This window comes from Crassostrea angulata, chromosome 10 (assembly GCF_025612915.1).
Source record: "Crassostrea angulata isolate pt1a10 chromosome 10, ASM2561291v2, whole genome shotgun sequence".
NCBI classification, from domain to species: Eukaryota; Metazoa; Mollusca; class Bivalvia; order Ostreida; family Ostreidae; genus Magallana; species Magallana angulata.
Window position 1 is genome coordinate 44,942,692 of NC_069120.1, and position 26,440 is coordinate 44,969,131.

General features: G+C 33.4%; 3 protein-coding genes across 3 annotated transcripts; 2 read left to right on the top strand and 1 right to left on the bottom strand.

Annotated features, from left to right (window-relative positions):
• The first annotated feature begins 1,472 nt into the window (after positions 1-1,472).
• On the top strand, positions 1,473-2,851 carry LOC128167581 (uncharacterized). Its single transcript, XM_052833377.1, has 4 exons — positions 1,473-1,530; positions 1,634-1,709; positions 1,788-2,090; positions 2,286-2,851. The coding sequence occupies exons 2-4, from the start codon at positions 1,643-1,645 to the stop codon at positions 2,675-2,677; spliced, it is 762 nt and encodes a 253-aa protein (XP_052689337.1). The 5' UTR covers positions 1,473-1,530; positions 1,634-1,642; the 3' UTR covers positions 2,678-2,851.
• A 10,741-nt stretch (positions 2,852-13,592) lies between these two features.
• On the top strand, positions 13,593-15,459 carry LOC128168188 (histone H2A.V). The gene is made up of 5 exons (XM_052834365.1): positions 13,593-13,675; positions 13,814-13,891; positions 13,997-14,110; positions 14,806-14,935; positions 15,066-15,459. Exons 1-5 carry the CDS (start codon positions 13,673-13,675, stop codon positions 15,125-15,127), a joined length of 387 nt encoding a protein of 128 aa, XP_052690325.1. The 5' UTR covers positions 13,593-13,672; the 3' UTR covers positions 15,128-15,459.
• A 1,661-nt stretch (positions 15,460-17,120) lies between these two features.
• Positions 17,121-23,485, bottom strand: LOC128167241 (alpha-L-fucosidase-like). The gene is made up of 8 exons (XM_052832836.1): positions 23,111-23,485; positions 22,266-22,372; positions 21,527-21,657; positions 21,208-21,341; positions 20,672-20,769; positions 20,235-20,367; positions 19,233-19,403; positions 17,121-18,574 (listed from the first exon to the last, which is right to left on the bottom strand). Exons 1-8 carry the CDS (start codon positions 23,464-23,466, stop codon positions 18,319-18,321), a joined length of 1,386 nt encoding a protein of 461 aa, XP_052688796.1. The 5' UTR covers positions 23,467-23,485; the 3' UTR covers positions 17,121-18,318.
• Positions 23,486-26,440: the final 2,955 nt, after the last annotated feature.

The window sequence follows — 26,440 nt, forward strand, 5'->3', positions numbered from 1 at the left end:
CACGGTTTAAAGTTACATGTCAGATTTGGCTGATTTTATCTCAAATTTCAGATAATTCAGAGTGATGGAAATAGATAGAAAATGAACCAAAATTATTAATATATACAAAAAGTATCCTGCTATTTGTTTAAGGCTAAAATTACGTTCTGTATTTGCCATTGTACACTGTTTAAAGATATTGCACCTTTGTACCTTTTAAAGTCATATGCATATAATATTCAAGTAAAATCAAAGAAGCGCCATATACCGTATACCTTGTTTTATTTTGTTTCGATCGTTTAATCTTATTTTATATGGGGGCAGAAATATTATTTTGGCATATTTTGGCGATTTCTGAAGATTTACTAAAAACAGAATTTAAAATTTTAGTCCTTCGGTCTAAATTTTGTTTTCAAACATTTATCATTTGGGGCTTATGTTTTCCATTCATTTTTGGGAGTTGATTTAAATCAACTCTCCTATGCAGTTACTCTGGCAAACCGAAAATGAAACAGTGTTTGGGCCTAATCACAAATCATCACCGCTGACAAGACTTACATGTAGTTCTTCAAAAAATAAAAAAAATTTGATGTAATGTATGCTGAAGCATTGTTTTTCAAGGAAACTTATCTATAAACACTTTGAAAATACAACAATTTAGATATTTTTGTAGGCTCATGTGTTCCTACGCCAGAGTGTAATAAAGTCTCGTTCAGCCAGAAGCTCGGCTGTCTCCGTAAATCTCCGACAAGCAGAGAGGCTTTCTTCCTTGTCGGACATTAACGGAGTGTCTGGTTAAACGAGACTAGAGTTCGATATCAATAGTGCTTGGATCCATACGATTTTTAGAATTGTTTCGATTACTAATACATAGTTTGAAATCTATCTTTAAATATTACACAACATGATTCATATGGGGTTTCTCGACATTCTTGTCGGGAAAGTCTAAAAATTCATATAATAAAAAAGTGCGTTATTCAAATACAGACTAGAAACTAGTAATTGCCATGCAAGATAAGTTGATTTTAAAATAAATGATAATCGATAAAATCAACTCCCCTCAGAACTTCAGTACTTTGATTCAAAGGCGTGATGTAAAGGACAATTGTTTCATGCATACAGCGTTAGAGCTATATATACTCATACTTAATGCGTTGATTTAGCAAACCCTGTACATGTTTTTAAAGAACCCTAGACATTACTAAGTATAATAAGTTAATTATTCAATTCCTATTCCACTTTCCTTACTTCAGGTGTGTAGTTAACCCAAGAGACAATGTTTCATATACTGAAAAATTAAGTTCCGTTGATACTGCGCACTTAGTCTCATCAATGTTATAGGTAGTTTTTGTCGTTGGTTTTTTTTCAGTCAACCTGCTACAGCAAGAAAATGTGTAAATCGCGTGCTATATTACTATTAAAACCAAATATATCAGCATTGTTTTGCAACACAACACTCATATTGATTAAAAGTGGGCAGTAATACGTCCAATTATAAAATTCAGAAATATCAAGATATCCATCAGACTGAAAGTTACAAGTATACTGGGTGTGCGTCCTCTCTCTCTCTCTCTCTCTCTCTCTCTCTCTCTCTCTTTTTCTCTCTCTTCTTTTTTCCTCACAAAATTATTTTTAAATAATATACAATTTTTAGAGACAAAAGATGTCTACGCTTCTCAGACTGGTCCTTCTATTCTTGGCAATATTTTTTCAAAAGACAAATGCAACTGGTAAGTAAGTATCTTAGAAATATAATACTAAAACCATCTCAATGTTGATTTTTTTCCAATTTTTCTTCATATTCTTAGATCAAACCGTTGCTCTATGTGCTGACCAAAGAGGTATGATACGCTGTAAGAATGGATTGAAAATCAAAATAGTGTCGGCCAACTACGGACGTACAGATGACCAGGTGTGTCCAGGTGGTAAAACGGATACACTCACTTGTCGATCAAAATCATCGGAAATCAGGGTCAGGTGGAATTGCAACGGTTATGCAACTTGTCATCTACATGCCACAAGCAAACACTTCGGAAACCCTTGCGCAAATATTTCCAAATATTTGGAAATTAGTTACCGCTGTGTCAGAAACATTGACAATGATATACAAGGTAGTTTTATATTCATGGTTTCTATGTACATGCATGTACATATGTACATATGCATGTACATATTTTCCATTTTTCATCCTATTACTAGTAATTGTTCTGCGATACCATTATTTCTTTTAATGAATATGATATACAATATTTGGGACGTATTTGTACTTTGGCGGCACGCTACTTCATTATTTTGTTTTCTTTTAGATAAACCTATCATTGCTTTCAATGCATACATATCAAAACATCTGACCTTGCACAGAAATACACCCGTCAATGTTGTTTATGACAAAGTATTTTTCAACTACGGAAACGCATACAATCCTCACAGCGGAATCTTCACAGCGCCATCTGCCGGGCTGTATATTTTTACCTGGACTAGCTTAGTTAATCCTAAAAGTATATTTGACGCAGAAATCTTGATCAACGCGAAACGGAAAGGATTGGGTAATTGCAACAATGAAGGTAGCCCGGGGTTTGGAAACTGCGCAAACACAGTACCTTTGGTCTTAAAAGCTGGAGATAAAGTGAATCTTCGAACGACCACAGCAAATTTTCTGTATCAGGAATGGTCAAGTTTTAAAGGATGGAAAGTTTAATTACACATTCAACAACTTTGAATTATTTTTCTTTATATCTTGTTCAGTTTTTTAATTTGCATGGTATAAAATATAAAATACATGTTTAAATCTAACTTCCTTTTTTCGATTTTTGCATTTCTTCGAATGTTAAAAACTATTATTATACATGTCTCTTTAAAAATCCAATAATTAAAAGATTATTATTTGAACTGTTTGGTTTACTTGTTTGTTTATTGATTTGTTAGTTGTTTGTTAATGATGATGTTGTGAACGTTAAGAAGATGTAAAGGAGTTCAATTTCTTCGAAAAAATCAATGAAAAATACATAATTATATATTGTATTCTTTTTTTACTCGTAAATCGATCAAATAATGACTTTTTGGTGTAAATTTGGTTTCATCATTACAACTAAGGGAGCCAAATGTTTTGTTTTAATTGTCAACATTTTAAAAACCACTATTTTAACTATCTCGACGAACACAATAGGCTAGTTGTTGCAACACTTATTGGTGGAGTGGCAACACCACAAATAATCATATTTAACGGAGATCCTACCCTACTATACTTAATAATTATTGTATTGTTTAGTGCAAATAAACCCGTTATCAAAAAATTGTATTTTTTCTCGCTGTCACAGAAATTCCAACGTTATAAAATGAAGCATAGATTAATTTCAAGTCACAGCAATCTGACAACATAAAATATGTGTTGAAATAGTTTGCAGAATTCAAAATGTTTAAAGTCTACAGAAGACCAAATGTACAGACAGACATTTTTTTGACTGACGACAGACAAAATGTGAGTAATATTTTTTTTAAACTCATTTGTGGGCTGGGAAGCCTACACTTCTGGGGAAATAGCCGAATATTTTTTGGTTGATGTAGGGCAAGAAAACAATTGCATGGCGTCGACTAAAACACTTGCTATCGATATTCTAGTTGCTGTATAGAGAATTCTCTCCATAATCACTCTCTCTCAACATAGTCGAATTAAACATGATTAAGTATAGATAACCATATATAGTAAACCTATCTTATTATACGGAAACACGGAAAATAATCAAAGTACTGAAGTACTGAAAGCCAGGCTCTTTTGTTGTGTCTTTATGCATATTGTGTAGTAAAGACTGAAAATAAATCTCTCTCTCTCCCTCTCTCTCTCTCTCTTTCTCTCTCTCTCATGCTTTTAATGTCGGCAAAGCGTCAAAGAGCGACCAAATTTTGTAAGCGGCTATAAACAAAAATATGTCTGTCTAGAAGAAAACAATTCAAAGTACTGAAATACTGAAAGCCGGGCTCTTTTGTTGTGTCTTTATGCATATTGTGTAGTAAAGACTCAACACTTGCTGACTTGAATTTTGCAACAACTTGCCAACAGGCATTATATATTCAATCCCCATTTCTTTAACGCGCAGCAAAGTAGTTCATGGAAATTCATGCACATTCTGTGTGCCAAAAATGCATAGTCTTGTTTTTAAAACACGTTATTAATAAGAAAACTAAATAAGATAGACAATTCTCTCGAAATTAAAAACAAGAAACAAAATGCCAACACTTTTGACAAAACTTTGCTCTTTGTGTAACTATTTGGTATAGAGGAAGCTTTTACTTTGACGCTGATTGGTTTTTTGTTTACTTTTGAAGTTGTGCTATTTATAGTAACATTGACGATTTGCCTGCTTACAGCCCGGCTAAAAATCTATAGCTGATCAATTACAAAGATGAAGAAAATATTTCCAAATATTTGGACTTAGTTGTGGGTTTTTTCTCCCAAACCCAGTGATGATAAACCTAAAGTGATTGGAAAACATAACTCTCGGCAAAATGTGGATCCAAAGTTGGGCGATTTTTTTAATATGTTGATGCAATGCAATTTATTTGACTGTAGACAAATATGTCGAAGTGGAAGCTTAGTGAGATACTAGTAAGTGAACTTGGCAGAAATGAATATTTGGATTGTCCTTTAGGCTGTCATTTTGTTCATAATGTCACAGCTACCAGGTTTAGATTTGAAATTGTTTATACAATGATGTTTCATGTTTCGGATGATTCCAAGTTAATACCAAAATGAAAATCAAGTACTGAAGTACTGAAAGCCGGGCTCTTTTGGTGTGTCTTTATGCATATTGTGTAGTAAAGACTGAAATCTCTCTCTCTCTCTCTCTCTCTCTCTCTCTCTCTCTCTCTCTCTCTCTCTCTCTCTCTCTCTTTTGCTTTTAATGTCGACAAAGCGTCAGAGAGCGACCAAATTTTGTAAGCGGCTATAAACAAAAATATGTCTGTCTAGTAGAAAAAAGTTCAACAGTTGCTTCCTTGAATTTTGCAAAAAGCGTTATTATATATTCAATCCCCATTTCTTCAACGCGCAGAAAAGTAGTTCACTGAAATTCATGCGCATTGTATGTGTCCAAAATACATAGTCTTGTTTTCAAAACACGTTAATAATAAGAAAACTTAAAAAGATCGACAATTCTCTCGAAATTAAAAAAACAAAATGCCAACACTTTTGACAAAACGTGACTCTTTGTGTAACTATTTGGAAAAGCGGAAGCTTTTACTTTGAAGCTGTTTAGTTTTTAGACGGTGGCTATAAATAGCCACGGTCTATTGCTACTGTCCTGACCGGAAGAGTATTTCTCACAGGGACCCTAGCGGATAACGAACGATAACTCTGTTAGGTACATGTATGCAGTGTTATACAGACAATGTTTTATCTACGTGTCGATTTCAGTATGAGAACTAATTTTAATCTTATCAGATATTTTAGCATTATAGCTGCTAATTATTTTGTACATACATAAGGAATAAGGAATCATTCTTTGAGTATTATGAGGTGATAATTTCGGTCGGGGTGTGACCAAATCCAATAAAGCCCGAAGGGCTTTATGATAGATTTGATCACACCCCGACCGAAAATATCATCTCATAATATTCAAAGAATGATTCCTTATTATTTATATTTATATAATTTTAAGCCATCGTACGATTATATATTTAAATATTAATAAGCAAACTCTGCTGGCGCCTCGATTTGGCGTCATTTGTATTATGGGTTATATAGTACAAAATCGATACGTAGTGTTATCACAGGCAAAGACATTGGAAAATGTAAATATATTTAAATAATGTATGAAATTGTGTTTTCCGTTACCCTGTCTGTTTACGCGGTATTAATAATTTAAGAACCAACTGCCAGTTTTGACGTTTAACTCTGTATCAGGACTGCATAAACTATATCACTGCGATAATTGGTCACAATTGGTCACAATAATTGCTTCTTGTTTTTTTTTATGATATAAATAATTGTCAGAAACACATGTACACTATTTAAACTGGTTTGCCATTTCATATTTCAGCAATTATGCTTCATCGATAAATTCAGCCATTTTCAACGCATTAGTTTTAGTTGAGCAGTATATTTTTGTTGTTGTAGCTTATTCCAAAGAATTCACAACAGATACTGACAATGAATATTACATAAATTACATTTTATTGAACTTCAACCGTCAATGGCACAGTTTCTTCTACAAGTGTGCATGTGTTTTTTCAAACACACAAAAACTTTAAATTTACGTAACATAAATGTGTTTAATTTTCGACTGACCTGTGATTTACAATGTACCTTATTTTGTACCTCACACAGTCTGTAGAAACATTAATTTTATTACAGGCACCTCGATATTCATCAAACAATATTTACTGCAGATGTTGACGCTTTACTTGCTGCTTACTTTCTCTCAAACACGCTAATCGACGTCGGATTGTAAAATTCACGTGCAAATCGAGTCGCCATTTTAAATATATATAAACTACATTTTACGATGTTTCAAAGATTTTTAGTTCAGATTTTTTTTTACATTATGCGTCTTATGGATTTCACGGCGTGTCAGCTCGTGTATCTCTAATTTGCAGCAAACGCTAACTTTTTGTGAGAAAAAACATGCGATATTCCATATACATTTATGGTACATTGTGAACGGTAATGTAAGACATAATAATTTTGTTAACTAAACAGTTTCTGTCGAATTTTTTCACAATGAACTGAATAACGCAATTCGATGAGCGAAGTACAAATAGTGACTTTAATTCATATGCGCCCGTCCCTGCTAAATGTATTAGAGAATCTTTTCTTTGGTTTAGGGGCATTTTTTTTCACTAACAGATAACATTATTTACATTTGTACGTAAACATCGCCCCGTTTGTTCTCAAATAATTTTTAACTCGCGAGTACAACTCTATAATGAACTTTCTTCGACATTTGTTTCCAAGTGTTAGCATTATTTTTTCAACATGCATTTACAAATAGGCGGGCCTATATAAATGCGCCAGTTTGTTGCGACTCGCAATTGAAATACACACCGGTTAGAAAGTGTCATCACTTTACGCAATGCTACATCGGCCGTAGCGTATACATCCATGCTTTATTTGCGATAAATAATGAAACATGAAGGCAAAAAAAGTGCTTCATAGATGACTGTAGAATTCTGCTGAGCTACAGAACTATAGCTTCCCGAAAATATTGCCGGGATTTGCGAACCCCAGATCTAATGTCCAGTACATGCAAAGAATAAATTTAAAGAGAATGGGTGAATAAGGCGTGTACAATGCCCATATGAGGAATGACTAGATACGGCAAAATTAAAAATATCGTTAAATCTGATACTTTTTTAAAAAAAATAATTAAAAACAATGTATATTCAACGTAACATCGGGTTGTAATCTTTAAATATTTTAAATACTTGCAATATATTGATTTAAACTGGCGTATGAGTGTCAAAACCTCCTAATAGTGTAATTTTTATAACTTCAATGCATTTTCTTACATAGAGTGGGTCTGAGCTCAATATTTTTTTTTTTACAGTCTCAATGTGGTTTAATGGATTTTAAACCGATTTTACTTGACAAAAATGTGGAGAGATGACTTACTACAGTTCAAAAATGTCATTTTGTAGCTCAACATTTGAACGTTTTAGAAATATAATACAAGTCCATAAATTCGTGGTCATAGTCTCATATAGCATGTACACAACACACTTTGTTGTGAATGAAATGGCTCAGTGGTTAGAGCATCAGCCATAAGGAAACTTTAAAGAATTTGGGGTTTTCGGTTGTGGGTTCGATACCACCAAAACTTAAAGATTTATTAATTTTTTCTTATCTTTTTGAAATATTTCAAACTGAATAAAGTTAGAAATTACCATTTTGTAAACTTGTATAATAACATATCAAATATATTTCATTGAAAAAATGCTTTTGAAATTGTATTCTACGACTAAACCAAATGGGCAGTTGCACCATCTTATTCCCCCATCTTCTTTATATACACAGCTGTATGGTCAGAAAAACGTGCGTTCAACTTGAATTTTGTTTGTTTGGTGTTTTTAAAAACTTATTTTGTATAATTAATCAATATTTGTTGTAAGTTTACTAGAAAAGTTTAATGTAGCAAGTAATTTATGCGTGTTAAAGTGTACCGAGAAGCGATAAAATATAGCATGTGACTTTCCCGAATTCATTCAAATGATTTGAATAAATCTATTTCTAAATACAATAGAACAATTTTAATGTTTATAAATGAAACTGCCGCGACTGAACGTTGTATGATATTTTTTAAAATTTTCATTCACTTTCGTTGTGAGCAAATGGAAATAATCCACTAAAGTCGAAGATAAAATTATATTGATTTACTCTTCTGTTTCATGATGACGTGCATTCCAAAAGCAATACCAGTTTTATCAAACAGGTTCTTGTAAACCCATTCCGTTTTCTTTACACCTAAGTGTATTAACTGACTATGAGGAAAAAAATCAAATGTGATGGTCCACAAGACTGCAACTTTTTCCCCGTGAAGAAATTGAGGGAAAATGCTGTCGAGAGGGACAATTAAAATACTATATGTATGCCCAAATAGTTAGTAAAAAATAAGTATTTTATCATGCCAAAGCTTTATTTGTTCTCGTTACTTGAGAAATCTACAATATATTTAAAGCACAATAGTCCAATCCACACTTTTCAAAAGTTGTTCCCCTTTGCGGGGTCAACCAAAAGGTCAAAAGGGAAAAAACCAAAATTCCCCTTCTTCAAACAATCAAATATTTGGGCGAACTATGATGAAATCTCTTTGGATTTGATTTATTCATTTAATATGTGGTGGCAACCCACATATTTAATGAGTCATTCAAACGGGGTTTTAATGTCAACTGATATAGATACAAACATATTGATACAAAATGCAAACTTCCATACGACAAAGACTACTGTGATAAATCTTTGGGTTTTCCCCAAAAGATGACGACCAAGAGACACAGCATTTGTAAAGTGTAGATTGAGATCACAGCTACGATTTCCACATAATTATCCATGTAGGAAACTCACGACCAGTTGTGCGAGTAAGCGTTAAGTATAAGTGCAAGTATGCGATACTGGCCGCGGTTTTCGACAAAAATAATTATCATACATCACTCATTGTTACATGTAATATGCCACTTTCAAACGACACCACCGTCTAACAGTACTTTCAGTACTTTGATTTTGTTTACTTTTGAAGTTGTGCTATTTATAGTAACATTGGCGATTTGCCTGCCTACAGGCCTCAGGATCATGAAGGAATTTCAGACTTAAGACAAAATTTCAGTCAGCCGTAAAATTTTTGTTTATAATAAAATGACGATCAAAATTTGTAATTAACAAATTTATATCAAGCCAATTTTAGTAACATTTCAAATTTGTCAGTGTTTTCAATCTAGAGACATTATAGAGTATACAATTTTTGACTTAAGTCTAAGATTGCTTCATGATCCTGAGGCCAGCTGCTTTCAGCAGAGCCCGGCTAAAAATAGCGATAATAAAGTACGTTGTCACCATTTCATTACACCAATTTTAGACAAATGTCATAAAATAAGTTACATTATGAATGCCATGAATGTTTTTGTCTATAAAATAAACAAGAAGACACGGAATAGATATCGGCTACATAACCGTAACTTGTGTATAGCAATTATATATTACCTATGAGGAAAAAATGCCAAAACTTTCAGTCTGGGAGCCGCCTAAGGCTCCCAAATGCTTTGACCTAGATTGTGCTAAATTCTAGCCATTACCTAGCAAGTGTTTCTTCGTTTATTGCAATCCTTTTTGTGAATTAATTCTCTCTTTTCTACTGAATCAGGCAATATTTCAGAATCCTTATAAACTAGAACTAAAGAAAAATGATCAACAAAAGTCTTATACCATCTTTTAAGTGTAAAAATAATTAAAGGGGTACATTGTATGCGTCAATGAGACAACATCGTCATAAGACCTAGGAGTCATGGCATATTTTATTCAAACATCATAAAAAGTATCAAAAAACATTCTCAGAAAATTCAAATAAAAAAAGCGTGTAGTATACGTAGTGTATAATTCAGCAGGGTTTAGGATCTGGTATTGGTAGGATATCGACTTAAGCATGGGTAATTGTGAAAAAATGAGACTTTGGGGACTTTCAGGCAAAAATTCATTTAATTTAACAGGAATTAAGATTTGTCCATGAAAAATTGTCCAATTTTACGATGGCCAAATGCATCACTCCACTTTTTTCTTTAATTCTATTTTTATTTGGGGGGGGGGGTCATATTCGCCATGAGGCATTTGTCTCATGTTATATGTAGTGACGGTATTTTGGGCTAGAGAACACGCGGGATATACATGTCCCGAGCTTTACATTCACCCACATATGAGAACCCCGCCCTTAATTACTACGCAACTTTTATTTTTATTTTATTCATATTAATCTAGTATCATTAATGGCTTTTTAACTGATGCTTTGAAAATAGAAACCTCAATATCAATTAATATGCCTTTCTTTCACGCAGTTCTTCGGGTTTTTAATCTAAATATGTTTAAAATAACTCCGCAAAAACGCACGGCAACTTCAAACTTTCATATGCAGTCAGATAATCGACCTCCTCACGGCGTCCAGTAATAACGGCAATTCAAAGATTACTATAGAATGGACAGGCATGCGTCATATTTACTTACAAATCATCAGTAGAAATTCACCCATTTACATATTCCATGGACAACGGGGAACAATTCACATACATATCTTTTACGACTGCTACAAACGAGTCGGAGATGTAACTTTCCGCTTAGATGACCTAGAATCTATATTGTCTGAATTCTTTAATTTCTGTTTACTATACAATTTCATCTTAAAAGTATGGTGCTTGTGTTTTTCATCAATATGTGATTAGGCTTATACAGACTATTTCGATTAATATTCAAACCAAACAAGATGATTTGAACTGCATGCTAAATAGTATACTATTAAAGATACAGTTAGAATTTATGCGGGCACGTAGCATCAGGGGAGGGGGCATGCCCCGCCCCCCTTCCCCCCCCCCCACTTTTTGCGCAGCAAAAATTTTTTACATACAAAAAATTGAATTGACCCGGAGTTGCCCACCCCCCTCCACTTTAATGGGACCATGTAAAAAATTGAATTGAAATAGGGAAATAAACAGTGAAATGGAAGATAAAGGTATACTTGCCACCCCCCCCCCCCCCACCCCCCAACGGATCAGGATTTTGTAAAGTAACCTCCCCCCCCCCCCACTTTTTTTTTGGCTTGTCAAGTTTTTTGGATAAGTCTGCCACCTACCCCCCCCCCCCCCCCCCCCACACACACACACACACAGACCCCACTGTGAGGTCAGTAGGGTCTGTGAATTTATTTTTTGATCGTAACAGATTGTTATTTCATTGTTCAGGGTAGAGAATGAGATCCATTAACAGTGCGTTTCATTCCTAATTCTAGATGTTCTATGTAACCCTGTGCTTTCAATGATTAGACTATAGATAGTACATGTAGAATAGACGATGTGTCAATATTTTTGCTTTCAAATGTGGGACGAAGCTTAAATTTTAAAAATGAAGATTTATATCATCCATGTGATTATTTTATCTTGGATTAAAAAAAAATACATGAATTTATAAAGTTTCATATATCAAGATAGGGAGTACCTGTAAGTTGCAAAATGAAACAGAAATTCCGACTTTGTTACCAGGGGGTCGTACAGTATTTCACATCATCATCGTCGAGATGAGGGCTCGTCTTGCCTAGATTCTGTGGACTTTATTATAATCCGACTCCAATCAATAACATGCAGCTACATACAGGCCTAATAAGTAATTTGAAACTGCCAGTGTATGTAAATCTATCGCCACGGTAGTAAACATTTTTGTTGACATATTAGAATTTTGAGGTGATCTCAACATTGAGTAAGAATAGTGTTATGAACTTGAATTTAAAAAAATAAAACACCAAAACAAATAAAAGAATCGAGTGCATTGCATGTATTTTAGAATAATATGCTAAATAATTTAAACTTAATTTATAACTCAATTTTATTTTAAAGTTTGAATTGATAAATTTCAGACAATATGATTTGTATCTCTCTACAGTAAACTTTGAATTGTATGTGGATTGGAGTACTAGTCAGTACAAAATTTACAACAAAATTTTTGTGTGATAATTAATTTACCGTAAGACATATTCCCAATTTATTTTGCTTATTTATTGATCGAGAGGGGAGAAGGTAACATGTATCTATGATATAAATCTTTGTATATCACTAATACAGAGAAAACACGTTAAGAATACACAAAAATTAGATGTTGTTTATGATATCAATATACAATTAAATATATATATATATATATATATATATATATATATATATATATATATATATATATATATATATATATATATATTGCCAAAATGAACATGCAGTTGATGATACAAAAATTGTAAATTTCTAAGCCAAGAAATGTCAGTACATGTTGCATCGTGTATACATATATGCCCGGCATGAGGAATTAGGGTGCGTGTCCGTCAATACATTTTACGCATGAATGGTGTGGGTAATTGAGTGACGCTGGCAAATCATCAGTGGGGGGAGGGGGTATATTTATGATTGCATGTCAGACGCGGCAGGTGTGGACTCTGTTTACCCCGGGGTGCCAACTAAAAGCCTTAGTCAATCCGGGTGTTGTACTCGGTCTTGAATTTCCTGTTTAATTTATTACTACTTATTAAAAGGCCCTCCAGATAGATTTTTAAATTGTAATTTCTAGAAATTAGTATGTATAAATAAAACGACACTGCGTGTTTCTTTGAAATATTTTTTAAAGAAGAAATCCAGTATATCATTCCAGTATCGACAAGAAAATATATCTTGGTAATTTTTTTAATATATAAAACTCTTTTTACCTGTTAATAATATATATAGATCATAAATATTGAACCTGAGTCTCCCCAAACAATTGTTAACGTTAACTTTATATAACAGTTTTTCAAAGTTTTTTTTTTCCTTTTTATGGGGGGGGGGGGGGGGTGTTGGTAATTTTCTGTTTTTATCTTTTTTTTAAACCAGGAGGAGTACATAAAATATTTCAAAATTATAGCTTTTTAAAAGGAAGTTTGATTGTGTTTAATCAATAATAGTAATGATAGATATTGAAATTCAATCTAACCACCAAAAAAAATCAAATTTATAAATAATTTTATCGTACGTTACATAAATAATAATTGCAAGTGGTCATCATTATCATTTGTTAATTTTTTTTAAATATGGAAAAGTTATAATAATACAAAATTGAAAAATTAATGAATATTTTATCAATCACATGTTTACTGTGGATTTAAATATTAATGCCCATCTTTGGATGGTTATGAAATGAAGTCCACAAAAGTTATTTCCCTTAACAATGGAAAATAAAATTTCATATTCCGTGGCATTCTTCTCTATGGTAATTGGAGAGTAAAACTCGTTATATATAGTTAAATGTGTCAAACTTGAGTGAATAATTCGATTATAACCCAAAGCCAAGCATTTCAAACATAAATTCTCCTTTGTTTTCATTTGCAGTATACCCATTGGTCTATTTTATCACGTGACCTTGAACTGGCATATACTTCGGCGGCCTTCGTTAGCGTCGGTTTGAGATTGATTTCATCAGGCAGCAAAGATGGTAAGAAATCTGTTAATATCACTAAAATGACAAGCCATCGAATGATTTTATGCATCAATATACATTCAATATCAATAACGGCACTTAAAAATATAATTTCTGTCCTAAATATTTACACCCTTGTGTTTATTTTTAAAGGCAGGAGGTAAAGCAGGTAAAGATTCCGGAAAGGCAAAGGCCAAGGCAGTTTCTCGATCGGCCAGGGCTGGACTGCAGGTTAGCATGTAGTAAATTATGGCGAAAATTACTAATAACATTGCTATCCATTATATGCAGCATTTTTTCTTGCTCTAACGTTTAAATATTTGATGCCTTCTGTAGTTTCCTGTGGGACGTATCCACAGACATCTGAAGAACAGAACAACAAGCCACGGACGAGTGGGAGCCACCGCAGCAGTGTACAGTGCTGCTATTCTCGAGTACCTCACAGCTGAAGTAAGTATACAGCGTAAAAAAACTGTTTTTCTTTGTCGTTCCTCAAAATTGTAGACATATAATCCATTTGGTAATGCTAAGGACCAGGGTAGGCCCATTTCAAATCGCATTTTTTCTCGAATAAGGCTTTTGATTTGAATACCTCGGAGTTTTTCTGGTGCAGGAGATATATATTTAGCAGATTCGCTTAGAAATGTTAACTGTTCCATTCAGTTTTTTCGAGAAATATGACTTTTATGTGTTTGTTTACATTTTTAGTTTTTCGCGGTTAAAATCCAAGATGGCGGATGTATTATTATCATTGAGCGCCAACTATTTCAAAGACCTAAGTCGTGTTAATCATATCAGGTCTTAAACTTGATACATTCCTCCTGAAGCGATTTTTAATTAATATGTTGATTTCGTGTGGATTTTCTTTCTGATATATGTGTTTAATCAAAAAAGTTGTTGTCTTTGGTTGTTAAGATTTGATCAATGTAAAGCAAATCGTTTCAAAAAGTAACTTTCATTGTTAAATATGGGTAGACACATATGGGTACAAAAGAAAGAAGTACATGGTGTTATAACTATGTGTTTATACTTCATGTAGGTCAAGTCTGAAATGAATTTACCGCGATGCTATAGTACAGAAAATACTTGTGATAGTATTGAATAATTTTCTATTAGAGTATTAATTAAATACATATTTTCTTCAGGTGTTGGAGTTGGCAGGTAACGCCAGTAAGGATCTGAAAGTCAAACGTATAACACCACGTCACTTGCAGCTCGCCATTAGAGGAGACGAAGAGTTGGATTCCTTAATCAAAGCTACAATTGCTGGTGGTGGTATGTATTTGTCAACTTTTTGTGAACTCTATTTGAATTCATAGTTTGGCTATATAAACTTGAATATCTTCAAGTTCCTTGCAAGGTATTAAAATATTTTCATTGATTTTCCTTTTCTTTTTTTTCCCAGGTGTCATTCCACATATTCACAAGTCACTCATCGGCAAGAAGGGCACACAGAAAACAGCTTAAAGTGTTCATGTGAGAAAATTCTTGGAGCTGAACAAAAGACTCTACCTAAATGTTGTGCAAAAGTTGATATATAGAGAGACTATGACTTAATATAACTTAGCAGACATTTTTATCCTCATCTTTCACCTCATCAAATCCCATTTCTTTTTATTTTAATAGTACAGTGTCAGTGTTTTTGTCGAGTTTTATTATTATTCATGTCCATTTATCATAAATAAATTTTAAAAACCAACTTTCTTATTCAAGTGACAACAAAGATTTAAATGGGTTGCTGTTTTGAATGTAGAAGTATCTTAGAGACGTAAAGTGTTAAAATAAATATGGATATCTAACTGTTGTACTTGAAGTTTCTGTGTATGGGAGGTAAAGATCAGACTTCAGAATTGGCTCAGAAATATTACTAGTATTGGAAACCAACTGTCGCGCATATGCTTCCTTACTTGGGCCAACTTGTTCTGGTGAAAGTTAAATACCTTTCATTTCTTGTTGATGCTTTGCTATGGAAAAGAAATCTTGTATACTTAAGCTTAACATGACTGCATGTCAAGTTCATGAAAAGAGGAAAGTTAAAGGAGATGTCCCAAAATCAGAAACGCTGGTAGTATTGCATGTAACTAATTGAATGAAAAACTTGAAAGAATAATAGTTCACTACAGCATCAAAATGGGACCAGTTGTTTGAAGTACTACAGCAATAATAGTTGTAAATGCCATCAGATGGAATAATTAAAAGCAACAATCTGAATGGTTTTGAAGAATATACAAGTTAAGGTGGAATAAAACAAATGGTAAAAGCCACTCAAATTTACAGGACATTATTTGATAATGAAAGATATAGTGATAAATAAACTACATGTGTCAAATAAGTGAAAAATTTGCAGTTCGGGAATAAAAAATGAATATCTAAAATAATTATTTCAGTAAGTAACAACAAAAGCCCTCGCAGGTTTCAAACTCGGAATGTACAGATCACAAGTCTGACACTTTATACACTCTGCTATGAAGTAAGTTACATGTTGCAGTCCATAAATTCCTTTTAATAAACGAAATGTTTCGATCAGCGGTCAGTCATTTTGTGATTATGTATTATTCCACCTTAAGGGAATATGAATACTAGTATAGAAAAAGGTTGAGCAGAATACTTGTGAAAAGTATGGCACCTTGGGTGCCATAACTGAAACAGCTGTAGTTATTTCAGGCCAAATTCAGGGGCTGGGATACTTGTGTTTCACTTAAAAATAATAAAGCTACCTTATTTTTTGATGCAAAATAATTCTAATAACAAAGAAATTAACAAAGCTGTCAAACTCCCTTGCAATGCAAAATAGTTCTTTTAACATGTTATAATTGGAATGTGTAGAAATACAATTATCATATTATGTAGATCCAGAGTGACAGAATTATATCCCTTGAAGCAGTAAACCCGATATTAATATATATTAATGAAAACACTATTGTGATGTCATTCCTTTGTTCCAGCAGTAAAATGTTGCCCAAAACAGTCAAATATTAGTGAGCTTCTTAATATCAGACTGTTACCAGTGATAACAGTACTGATATCCTTCAAAATCGGACTTTCTTGGGTAAAGCAACAATGAAATTCAATGGCAGTATTTAAGTACGAAAAAAACCTCAAACACTTCTGTATGAAAAAATATCGGACAGTTCTCGGCCCTAATGGGCCTTGAAACTCTTAGATATTTTTTCATATAGAAGTGTTTTCAGCATTTATCCATTACAGATGCCATAAACATGTTCCACATAGGAAGTGTATATATACATACATGTTCCTGCTTAATATGACATCAACTAATGTACTCAAAAAATTGAATTGAGAATGGGAATTTAATTTTAAAAGAAACCAAGCATCAGCATGTTAACACTGGCAGTCTGGTATTTCACAACACAATAAGTTTTGACCCTCTTCAAATCACAAATCTTTAGGAGTATACCGGTATATGGGTAAAATATTCATGACTTCAAAAAAACATAACTTATTTTGGTTGGTTTACATCCTTTATTGTAAATTATCAAATATTTTATAAAATGTATATATCTATCATTGGAATGTTCAAGTTTGCTTTCTCTTGATCTTTCAAAACAAAGCATATTCAACTGTTAATGTACTTTGAAGTGTCCCTATTTAGTCTGTGCTATACAAACACCAAATCTGACAGAGTAGTTAAAACAGCAAATTAGGTCAACTTAAAAAATTTGTTAACAGCAAACAAATAAAACATCTTTATGCATTGTATGCATATACACTTACGGTTCTCCTTATCATGTTTTGAACACCATATCAAATTACCCTACAGATGAATTGAGCTGATAACACAATTGAAGTGAAAGGTACAAACTCTAAAGGATTTTAAAAAAAAATAAACTCTGATATTCACTAAATATAATGTACATGAACTTGGCATAAAGAGCATGTAGATCAATGGTTCAAAATGCAAATATTTGTAGTAGTCAACACAGACATACTGAAGATACATCCTCTCTTCTTCAAAGAAATAATATGAGAAGAGTTCTTAGCTTACACGGTTAGTTTAAAGTAAAAAATACAAATAATTATCATACATGTATAATTAGCAGTTGATTCATCTTTCACAACACTGAAAAATTTATGAATACCTGTACATTTCAAATGAAACATCTGTAGATTTATGTTGGTAATCTAATCTCCATGGATATGAATTTTATATTGAGACAAATTTTCAGAACTCAAACATTACAATTATAGTTTAACATATATTGTACTGTACATATTAAATTAATTCAGCAATTTCTCAAAATAACAACACAGATTCACACACATACTGATACAGTGTATATACAAAGTAAAGGGGTCTACACAACACAAGGACATAATACATGTACATTGTATTAGTACGTACTATAAAAAGTCACGAGCTAAAAAAAAAGTATGCTTGTAAAATCACAGCAAGTTTATACTTTACACAAATGAGTTTCTACTGACTCCCGCAAAAAAAAAATTGCACATCTGGTTTTTAAGATTAAATTTTATAATATAAATTGCATGGTTGCTTCGATTATATGTTAGAAACATTCTTTTTTAACAGTAGAAGATTTTACATGTAGTACCGGTAATCTGTATACCTTTGCATCTTCATCATTGAAAAGATCAAGTCGAGCCCTAAATATATCACATTTCAGAGAGTATAGGCACTGTTAATTCTTAAGTCCTTGTATCTTGAACACCCAGGCGTCTTGACTGGGAATTTGATCGAATGGAATTACAGGTATCTGGACGGTCATCCCTCCCCCAGGGTTGGGCTTCCAACTAAAGTTGCCGGGGTATCCCAGCATGCTCACCACGGTTGTCGTGGAGGTGGAAGGTGCCCCTAGCACTAGCTGGTTCGCCTTGGGCCAGGTCAGAACGATGGCATACACTGCTGTACCTTGATCTGTCTTCTTTGCTGTGTACCTGTGAAAAAAGTTGTGTATGTGTTATTCATCTACTATTAAAACCTTGTTATATTTTTTCGTTAATCAGTGGAATCAATACAAAAGTTAACACTTCAACAGATTATCATCTGTAAAAGAGTAGAAGAAATAAAACATGTAATGAACCTTACCAGGATTTGTATCTGGGCTACGTGAATCTCTATCAGATGCTCCACTAAATGAGCTTTCTGGTGCCAGTAAACGAAACAGTCTGACCAAATTTATGTCAAATTTATATACAAAGCACCGGTAAGCTTCAACTCGACATATGAGTAATTTCCCTTTACTATGATTTATATCAATGACAAAGTCACCCACTTCTATGCTGTGTGTATGTTACTTCCAAATTTATACATGTGTGTAAACAAATCAATACTTGATAAAAGAATATTACTCTATTTTTCCACATAATATGTCATTGTTTAACTGTGGTTGCGTCTGTAAGTGATAGTTTCCTTCTAGTGGGGAAAATGTCATTAACATCTCTAACACTAACACCTTCCATGCCTACATGTACAGCACAATGAAATCCTACACACACATGAAGTGTACGTGACTGCCACTCTTATTGTATTCTCCTGACTTACTGTTAAAGACCCCAACCCAGGAGTGTTGCTCGGAGGGAAATTAATACCTACCAGACATCAGGAGTAGTGGTGTCATTCTGGTGGCTCCATGGGATGGACTCGTAGATAGCCTCCCCATTCACTCCCAGCCACTGACCCATCTCTTTCAGACGCTCCTCAAACACGGGGGCTATCCTTCCATCATGTGTAGGTCCTATATTAATCAAGACATTTCCCCCACAACTGTAAAAAATTAAAAACAGGTACATGTACTTGTGAATAATGTTCTATGCGAAAAAAAACTTGCATTTATCAAACCAGTATTAGCCTTTACAAGTAAATTTAATTCATCTTACATACTATAGGGTACATATGTGCACAATTAAATGATGATAATACTAGTACATGTACTATGATAATAGATGACATAAGGTGTAAATAGGATTCTTCTTCCATTTATAAGTAAAATATCAGCGTCAAATTTTATTTCCATATCAAAAAGTCACAAACTTTGGAAAATGTTGTTAGACATGCAAATTACCCATATGAAGACTTTTTAAGTTCACATATAAACAGAGGTCTGTTTAGAAGAACAGACACTCACCAAAATTTGTTTTGTTGGGAAAAAACATTTTTGGCAAGTGCTTGCAAATGCCTGCTCTATTAAAAATGTCCCAGATGTTACATGCATTAAGCCCTATTAAATCATACAGTGTACCTTATAAGATGAAATAACATTGTGCATCCTGCCTACAAGATGGAATTTCTATCTGAGTTTATGGGGACCTTGATCTTTTAATTTTAAGCTCGAAAATAAAGAATAAGTTTTACCACTTACTATAATTAAGCATAGGAAGAGTCAAGTTTATGTATGACCATCTAACTTAAACAAGCATACCAGGTAGTTTGTATCTTGCCTGTAGGTACTCACAGACAGACAAACAGATGCTATATATGTCAAGATCTACAGATGAGCATCCAAAAATGTAAGAGGAATTTACAGTGTAACTGCCAATTTCAGCAGTTATAATTGTTTGATCAAGAGGAATCCACAAAGAACCCTGTTTTACTGACCTGACCGTTGTAGCAATGACCTTGGTGATGTCCTTCAGGGTGAGGTAGTCGTTAATGTTGGCTCTCCGCCGGTATCCCCAGGAAAACTTATCGATGGTCATTGCATTCTCCCATTTCCTTTTCTGAAGCACACCTTAAAACAATAGAAGAAAGGTGTAATTAAATAGAACAAGAGTGTAATCAAACATACACAAAAATACCTAAAAGGGTCATGTATTGTAATGAAAGAAACTTCTCATACATTTTGCTTACCATTGGGAAGTAGAAAAATCATTCCCCAAACATATCTTAAATATATATACTGACAACTTTTATGCAAAAAAGAAAAAAAATTGGATGACAAACATGTATAGTGAAATAGAATTGAAGCCTACATGTACATGTATCTCTTTAACTTCCAAATGGATGGTTCTTTGATTGAGTAATGTCATAGATACCTGGGTTATATTTGTCATCACAGTTCAAGAATCCGCCATGTTTACAGCGAATATTCTTTCCCCATCGGTCATTGACAGCTACTGTATCTTTAACTGGACTGAAACAAAATTAGTAAATACTAAATTTAGGCTTTTACCGTTCTTTATAAATGGTTTTTTCTATTATAGATAAAACAGGACTAACACTTAAAATTTCTCAACAATTTGAACTGTACCTTAAATTTTGACATGGCAAGATGCAAATGTATGGTAGCAGCTAGTATTTAAATTCTTAAATTCAACCAACATGCATGCACTAATTAAAGGTTGTAGACCATGTATTCTATCACACGTGGACAAAGTTACACAAAATTTACAGTTACAAATATCTTATTCTTCATGATAAGGGCCCTTCTCATAACTCTAAAAGTTAGTAAATTATTATCAGTACAACAGCAGTAAATTCTATAGATTATTTCATTTGACAATGAAATATTTGACCTTTGGATGATCATATATCTTATGTTATCTTATATCAACTGTTCAATGTATCTAACCTTTCATTGTATAACCAGGCAAGGAACTGGGTGGCGTTCCAGTATTCGTCCGTCGTCTCCCAGTCTCCGTCAGACCACACTACGTCCGGCTTGTACTTGTTTACGATTTCATACAGCTCGGGCATTGTCTTTGTCTGTAAGATAAAAGCCAAGAAATTACAAAAACACTACATTGAGAATGATCGAAAGAAAAAATTTAAAAATCAAAAATGTGAAGAAAAATATTCTGAATTAAAAGAATGCAACTTTTTTTTCATTTCAAAGCTGTAATACTTATTTATTCACATTTTTCAAGCTAAAATTACTATTATTTGCTTACCCTAACAAAGTCTTGTGTTGTATAGTTGTTAGCCTTGTCTTTTTCATACAGGGGATGATACCACTCAAACAAAGAGTGATACAAACCAAAATGTATATCAGTCTTGCTCCTTATAGAGTTGGCCAATTCACCTCAAAAATAAAAAGTAAGAAACTCCATATTAATCAAGCATTTCTAACAAAAAGTCATATTGTTTTCAAATTTTCATTACTCATATTGCTCTCGCAATAACTTGATTCTCATTTACCGGGTAAAAGAATTCATCCAACTATAAAAATATATACAATAAAACATGGTTATAGCAAACACTCTTATAATAAACCGATCGATGCTCACAACAAAGTGATTTCAATTTCCCTTGACTTTATTATTCACATATTGTAAACTAGACGGATATAATGAATTACCCTTATAACAAACCAAAATTCAGTACTTGAGAAATTCTATTGGCATTTTTTAATTAAAATATAAAAATAGATTATCAAAAATACATGTACTAGCACTTAAAATATTCTGGTAGCAGCAAATTGTTTTCATTCTTAAAATATGACAATTGCTTTTTCAGTGAATTGTTCATAAACTGTGTCAATATGAATTGCTTATTCAGTAAGTTGGGTTTTTTTCCTCTTCAACCATGTTCATGTTGTTCTAGCAAATAAATTTGAAGGGGGTTCATTCTGCAGTTATTCCTTCATGACTATTTAGTTTTCTTATTTTGACATAGTCTCAAAATACTGACCAACAATGTCCCTGTTGGGTCCAACGTCACCAGAGTTCCAGTTGAAGGAATACTTGGATGGCCAGTTACAGAATCCCTCATGGTGCTTGCTTACAAACACTATGTACCTATATAAAAAGATTTTGGTATTTTACTGGTACTATAAACACATACAATTTTTTTTTAAAATTATACCTAATAATTCTTCAAAATATAAATCTAGGGTAAGAGACAGGCACGTAGCATCAGGGGGGGGCCAGGGGGGGCCTGGCCCCCCCCACTTTTTCTCGCAGCAACAAATTTTTTAAAATTTACACATAAAAAATGAATTATAATGGAGTTGGCCCCCCCACTTTTTTTGAAGTTAGTAAAAAATTGATATGAAAATGAGGAAATGAGTAGTCAAATAGAATATTACCCCCCCCCCCCCCCCCCCCCCCCCCCCGGATTAGGATTTTGAAGATTTTTGGAAACTTTAAATTTCCCTTTTTTTTTTTTCTTTTGCTTGTCAAGATTTTTTGGATGGGTCTGGCCCCCCACTTTCAAAAACGATGCTACGTGCCTGAGAGAGGTTGGGAAAATAAGGGTCTCCAATCTTCTAAAAAAAAATTACGTACTTTTATTAATGTTCATACACTCTTTATAAACATGATGAAAATAAGGGGTTTTATAGGGTAGACCCGGATTTAAATCAGTGCCCCCTGAATTCTTATTCAGGAGCTCTAGCAACTAACATAAAGTGTCTGGCACCGGCGATCGAATTGGTCTGACCAACACATATTGCTAAAGCAAAAATATTTCACTGATCAAAACAACGACAATCATAATCTAACAACTCAGACTAACTAATGCGTCTAAATTCTTACTTAGCGCCTGACGCTTTGAGTATTTCCGCCCACTGGTCAGAATTGTAGAACTCAGCAGTAAACATAGGGGCAAAGTCAGCATAGGTGAAATCTGGTGGATAATTTTTCTGCATAAAATCCACAACTCCGGGTATCTTCTGACCCTTCCATGCATACCAGAACCACTCTGATGAGTAACTGGGAACAGAAAACACCCCCCAGTGAATGAAGATTCCTATTTTCGATTTGTCGTACCACGCGGGGAGGGGACGCGAATCAAGAGATGCCCAGTTAGGTTCATATTTAGCACCTGAAGTCTCTAAAGTGCAGAACAAGAGTACAAAAGAACCATAAGCTAGTATGCATGGAAGATTCATTATCGTTGAAAAATTGCAATATCCATCACATGATTATTTTATAGGAATAATAAGGATATCAAACCCGATCTGTTATAAGTTAAGCATTTTGATTATCTCATAAATACACCCGACTGGATATGAAAAAAATTCTATCTTTGTAATTAATATGTTTTACGGTGCTACCGTTCTGGCGAGCGCAGCAAGAATTACACATACCTTGCATCATTGTCAACCTAGTGTTATTTAACTGTTTAAGTATCAACGAACGTCAAAGAATTTTTGAGAGAGTATTGCTCTACAATAGTTTGTATGCCAAAGGTACTAATTTTAATGGTTATGAGGTTATGATACATACAGCGCAACCCCCTACCCCGGTCTTTGTTTGTAGGTGTGTAATTTCCCACTTTTAAATTTAATGGTCTGACTATATGCAATATCTACATAAATTTTTTAACTGTTTATTTTTTTCATTTTATTCCTTTTTATTTAGTTCAAAATGTCCTATTGTTTATTTCCTTCCTACTCATATTCTTACCTGCCTACTGTACATGCATGCACAATTAGCTTAAAAATGGATTGATATGACAGTAAAGTATGGCTCTTGCTAGTATATATTTATATTATGTGGTAGTGTTGATTTTGTGTGTGTTTGTTTATTAAATCAAAAGATCAATATGTGTGTTTAAATAAAATAAAATATGTGTTCATGTTCATGTTGTTTTCATCAAATCATCATTTCATTCTATATTCATCTTCTTCTTTTGCATGTTACTATTAATAACTAAACGACCTGATCGACGAGACAGTTGTTTGTAAAAATATCAACGCATTTGATTGGCCTAGCCACTTTGGCGGGTCGTGCATTTTATAAAAACCAGTTAACAGGTTCTGAGAGTGACCAGACCAGTTACGACTCAGGGCGTAGGCAGAGCATATTCTAGCCACTACGTACATATAAATAGTTTCATACAGAACGCACAGTAAGTAGTGTTTATCTCCTACTAATATTTCCTCTTTTGAATGAGTGAATGAATGAATAGTTTTATAGTCTGCCAGACGTATATATTAATTTAGTATTCTGATAATTTTACTTTATAAATAATGAAAACGTAATGTTGAAGTTTACTTGTAACGCTGTATTCTATCCTCTAATATTTCATGTACTTTTTAATTGAAATACGGCACTGTTCCAGGTATATGTGACAGCTACATTGCCCAGATATAGTTAGATTAGATTCAGCTCGATTCCATAAATCGGTACGATATCCTTAGATATGCACATTATTACATTTATATTATATGTAATTCTAGAGCACTATTTTATAGCCAATTATAGCAAGTAACTGAGTATATAGTTGCTGATATCCATTTTAAATTATCAAGTTCAATAACATAAACGTAATTATTTTATTACCAATGTTAGAGTCTGTGGGACTGTGTGTTTTACTTATATAACAAATACATGTTAGCGTGCAAATGAAATTATTGTTTGTCATATTGTATATTAATATTTATGTTGATTATTGTAGGGCTGATCCCATATATAATATAGTCCTGGGGTCAGGCAATAAAGTGAGATAACCCACAACCGGACTTGTTTTCCTTAATAAAACACCGGCTACAAATGGCGCCCAACGTGATTGACCACGGACTATGAGGACCATCCACTCGACCCACTACTAGCTTGTGAAGGCCGTGAATGGTGGACTTTCCTTGCCATAGGAGGACAAGACGGATTCGTTCTTCGGATCAGCAGCGGAGCCCGAACGTGTGACGATCCGGACTTTCTCTCATCACGGACACATTTCAACTTATATTGCACGCATTCTTGTGATTCATTGTTTTATTGAATATGTGAAATTCCACAGTCCCACCGAGTAAGGTCTGTAATTTTTTTACAGTGTTTACTATTGTGTTCATCGTTACGCTAGAGTAATCATTTTACTTGAGTCACAGAGAATCAGCTGATTGATATATTGTAGTCTCACCTGGGCTGATATCGTAGCATATTTTTATTTCGAATAATTGTTACTTGTCAAGTAGTGAAAGAGGGTGATAGCGAAAATACTATACTTTCTATTAATATCCTTCATCCCATAGCACTTAAACCACATTACATCAAGTACACTGCCCTTTGTATAGCGACAGAGCGAATAGATAGGACGCGTCTGATTTAAAGTTTGTCTGTTGTCAATAGATTGAGTATACCTGTGACGAAACTTACAATTTCCTTCTAATTGCATGTTTTAAATCATTTCATTGTTTCATTCACTTTGCATACTTGTAGTCCATATCAGTATTGCTTAAATCGTAAATCCATTCTGTACGCAGATCTATAACGTGTTCGAATCGGAAAAAAAAAAATCGTTCTAGTTTCCGACCTTCGGTTCCGACTGAGTGCACTTCGCGTGATCGGCGTTTTGACAGTGAAGACAGCTGCGCTATTTTAATTTCTAAAAGGTACTTGGGTTGTTCATATTGAGTTATTTTTTTCCAAGATTTTTGTAGATTAGATAGTTTTGTGTCATATTTGATTTAAGATTTTTTTTTGTGGTGATTTTTTTTTGAATACTGACCGGTCAAATATTTTTTCTACTTGTGTGTATTGAATCTGAATTTTGAAAACAATTTTTTTTTGTAACACAGAATTTTGTTCTTTATTGATTAAGGCCAAATTATTTTAAGGTATTGTTTGGATAGAGATAGTTGATTTTTTGCTTATCTTGTGTTTACTATCTTTTCTTTAATTTTTTTTCTGAAAATATTTTACCTGTGTACCCTTGAGTCATTGCAAAATTTTGGATTACCTCCCTTTGATCAGTTAACTTAAATTTTGTTAGGCACATTTTAAATTTACTCAGTAAATTATTTTGATTTTTTTCCTGAAAAAAAACTTATCCATTATTTTCTGTTATTGATATTTTTGGAATTTTTTTCCTTTATTCAGAAATTTTTTTTCTTCATAGATTGAAATTAATTTTTAATCAACTCG

Bases quoted from the DNA above. Each gene is read 5' to 3' on its own strand.
- LOC128167581 (XM_052833377.1), top strand. From the start codon at position 1,643: ATGTCTACGCTTCTCAGACTGGTCCTTCTATTCTTGGCAATATTTTTT. The intron at 1,710-1,787 runs GTAAGTAAGTAT...TCATATTCTTAG, and splicing joins TCAAAAGACAAATGCAACTG to ATCAAACCGTTGCTCTATGT. The intron at 2,091-2,285 runs GTAGTTTTATAT...GTTTTCTTTTAG, and splicing joins CATTGACAATGATATACAAG to ATAAACCTATCATTGCTTTC.
- LOC128168188 (XM_052834365.1), top strand. The intron at 14,111-14,805 runs GTAAGTATACAG...TATTTTCTTCAG, and splicing joins TCGAGTACCTCACAGCTGAA to GTGTTGGAGTTGGCAGGTAA. The intron at 14,936-15,065 runs GTATGTATTTGT...TTTTTTTCCCAG, and splicing joins AGCTACAATTGCTGGTGGTG to GTGTCATTCCACATATTCAC.
- LOC128167241 (XM_052832836.1), bottom strand. From the start codon at position 23,466: ATGAATCTTCCATGCATACTAGCTTATGGTTCTTTTGTACTCTTGTTC. The intron at 22,373-23,110 runs GTAAGAATTTAG...CTTTTTATATAG, and splicing joins CTCAAAGCGTCAGGCGCTAA to GTACATAGTGTTTGTAAGCA. The intron at 20,368-20,671 runs GTATCTATGACA...TATTGTTTTAAG, and splicing joins TGATGACAAATATAACCCAG to GTGTGCTTCAGAAAAGGAAA.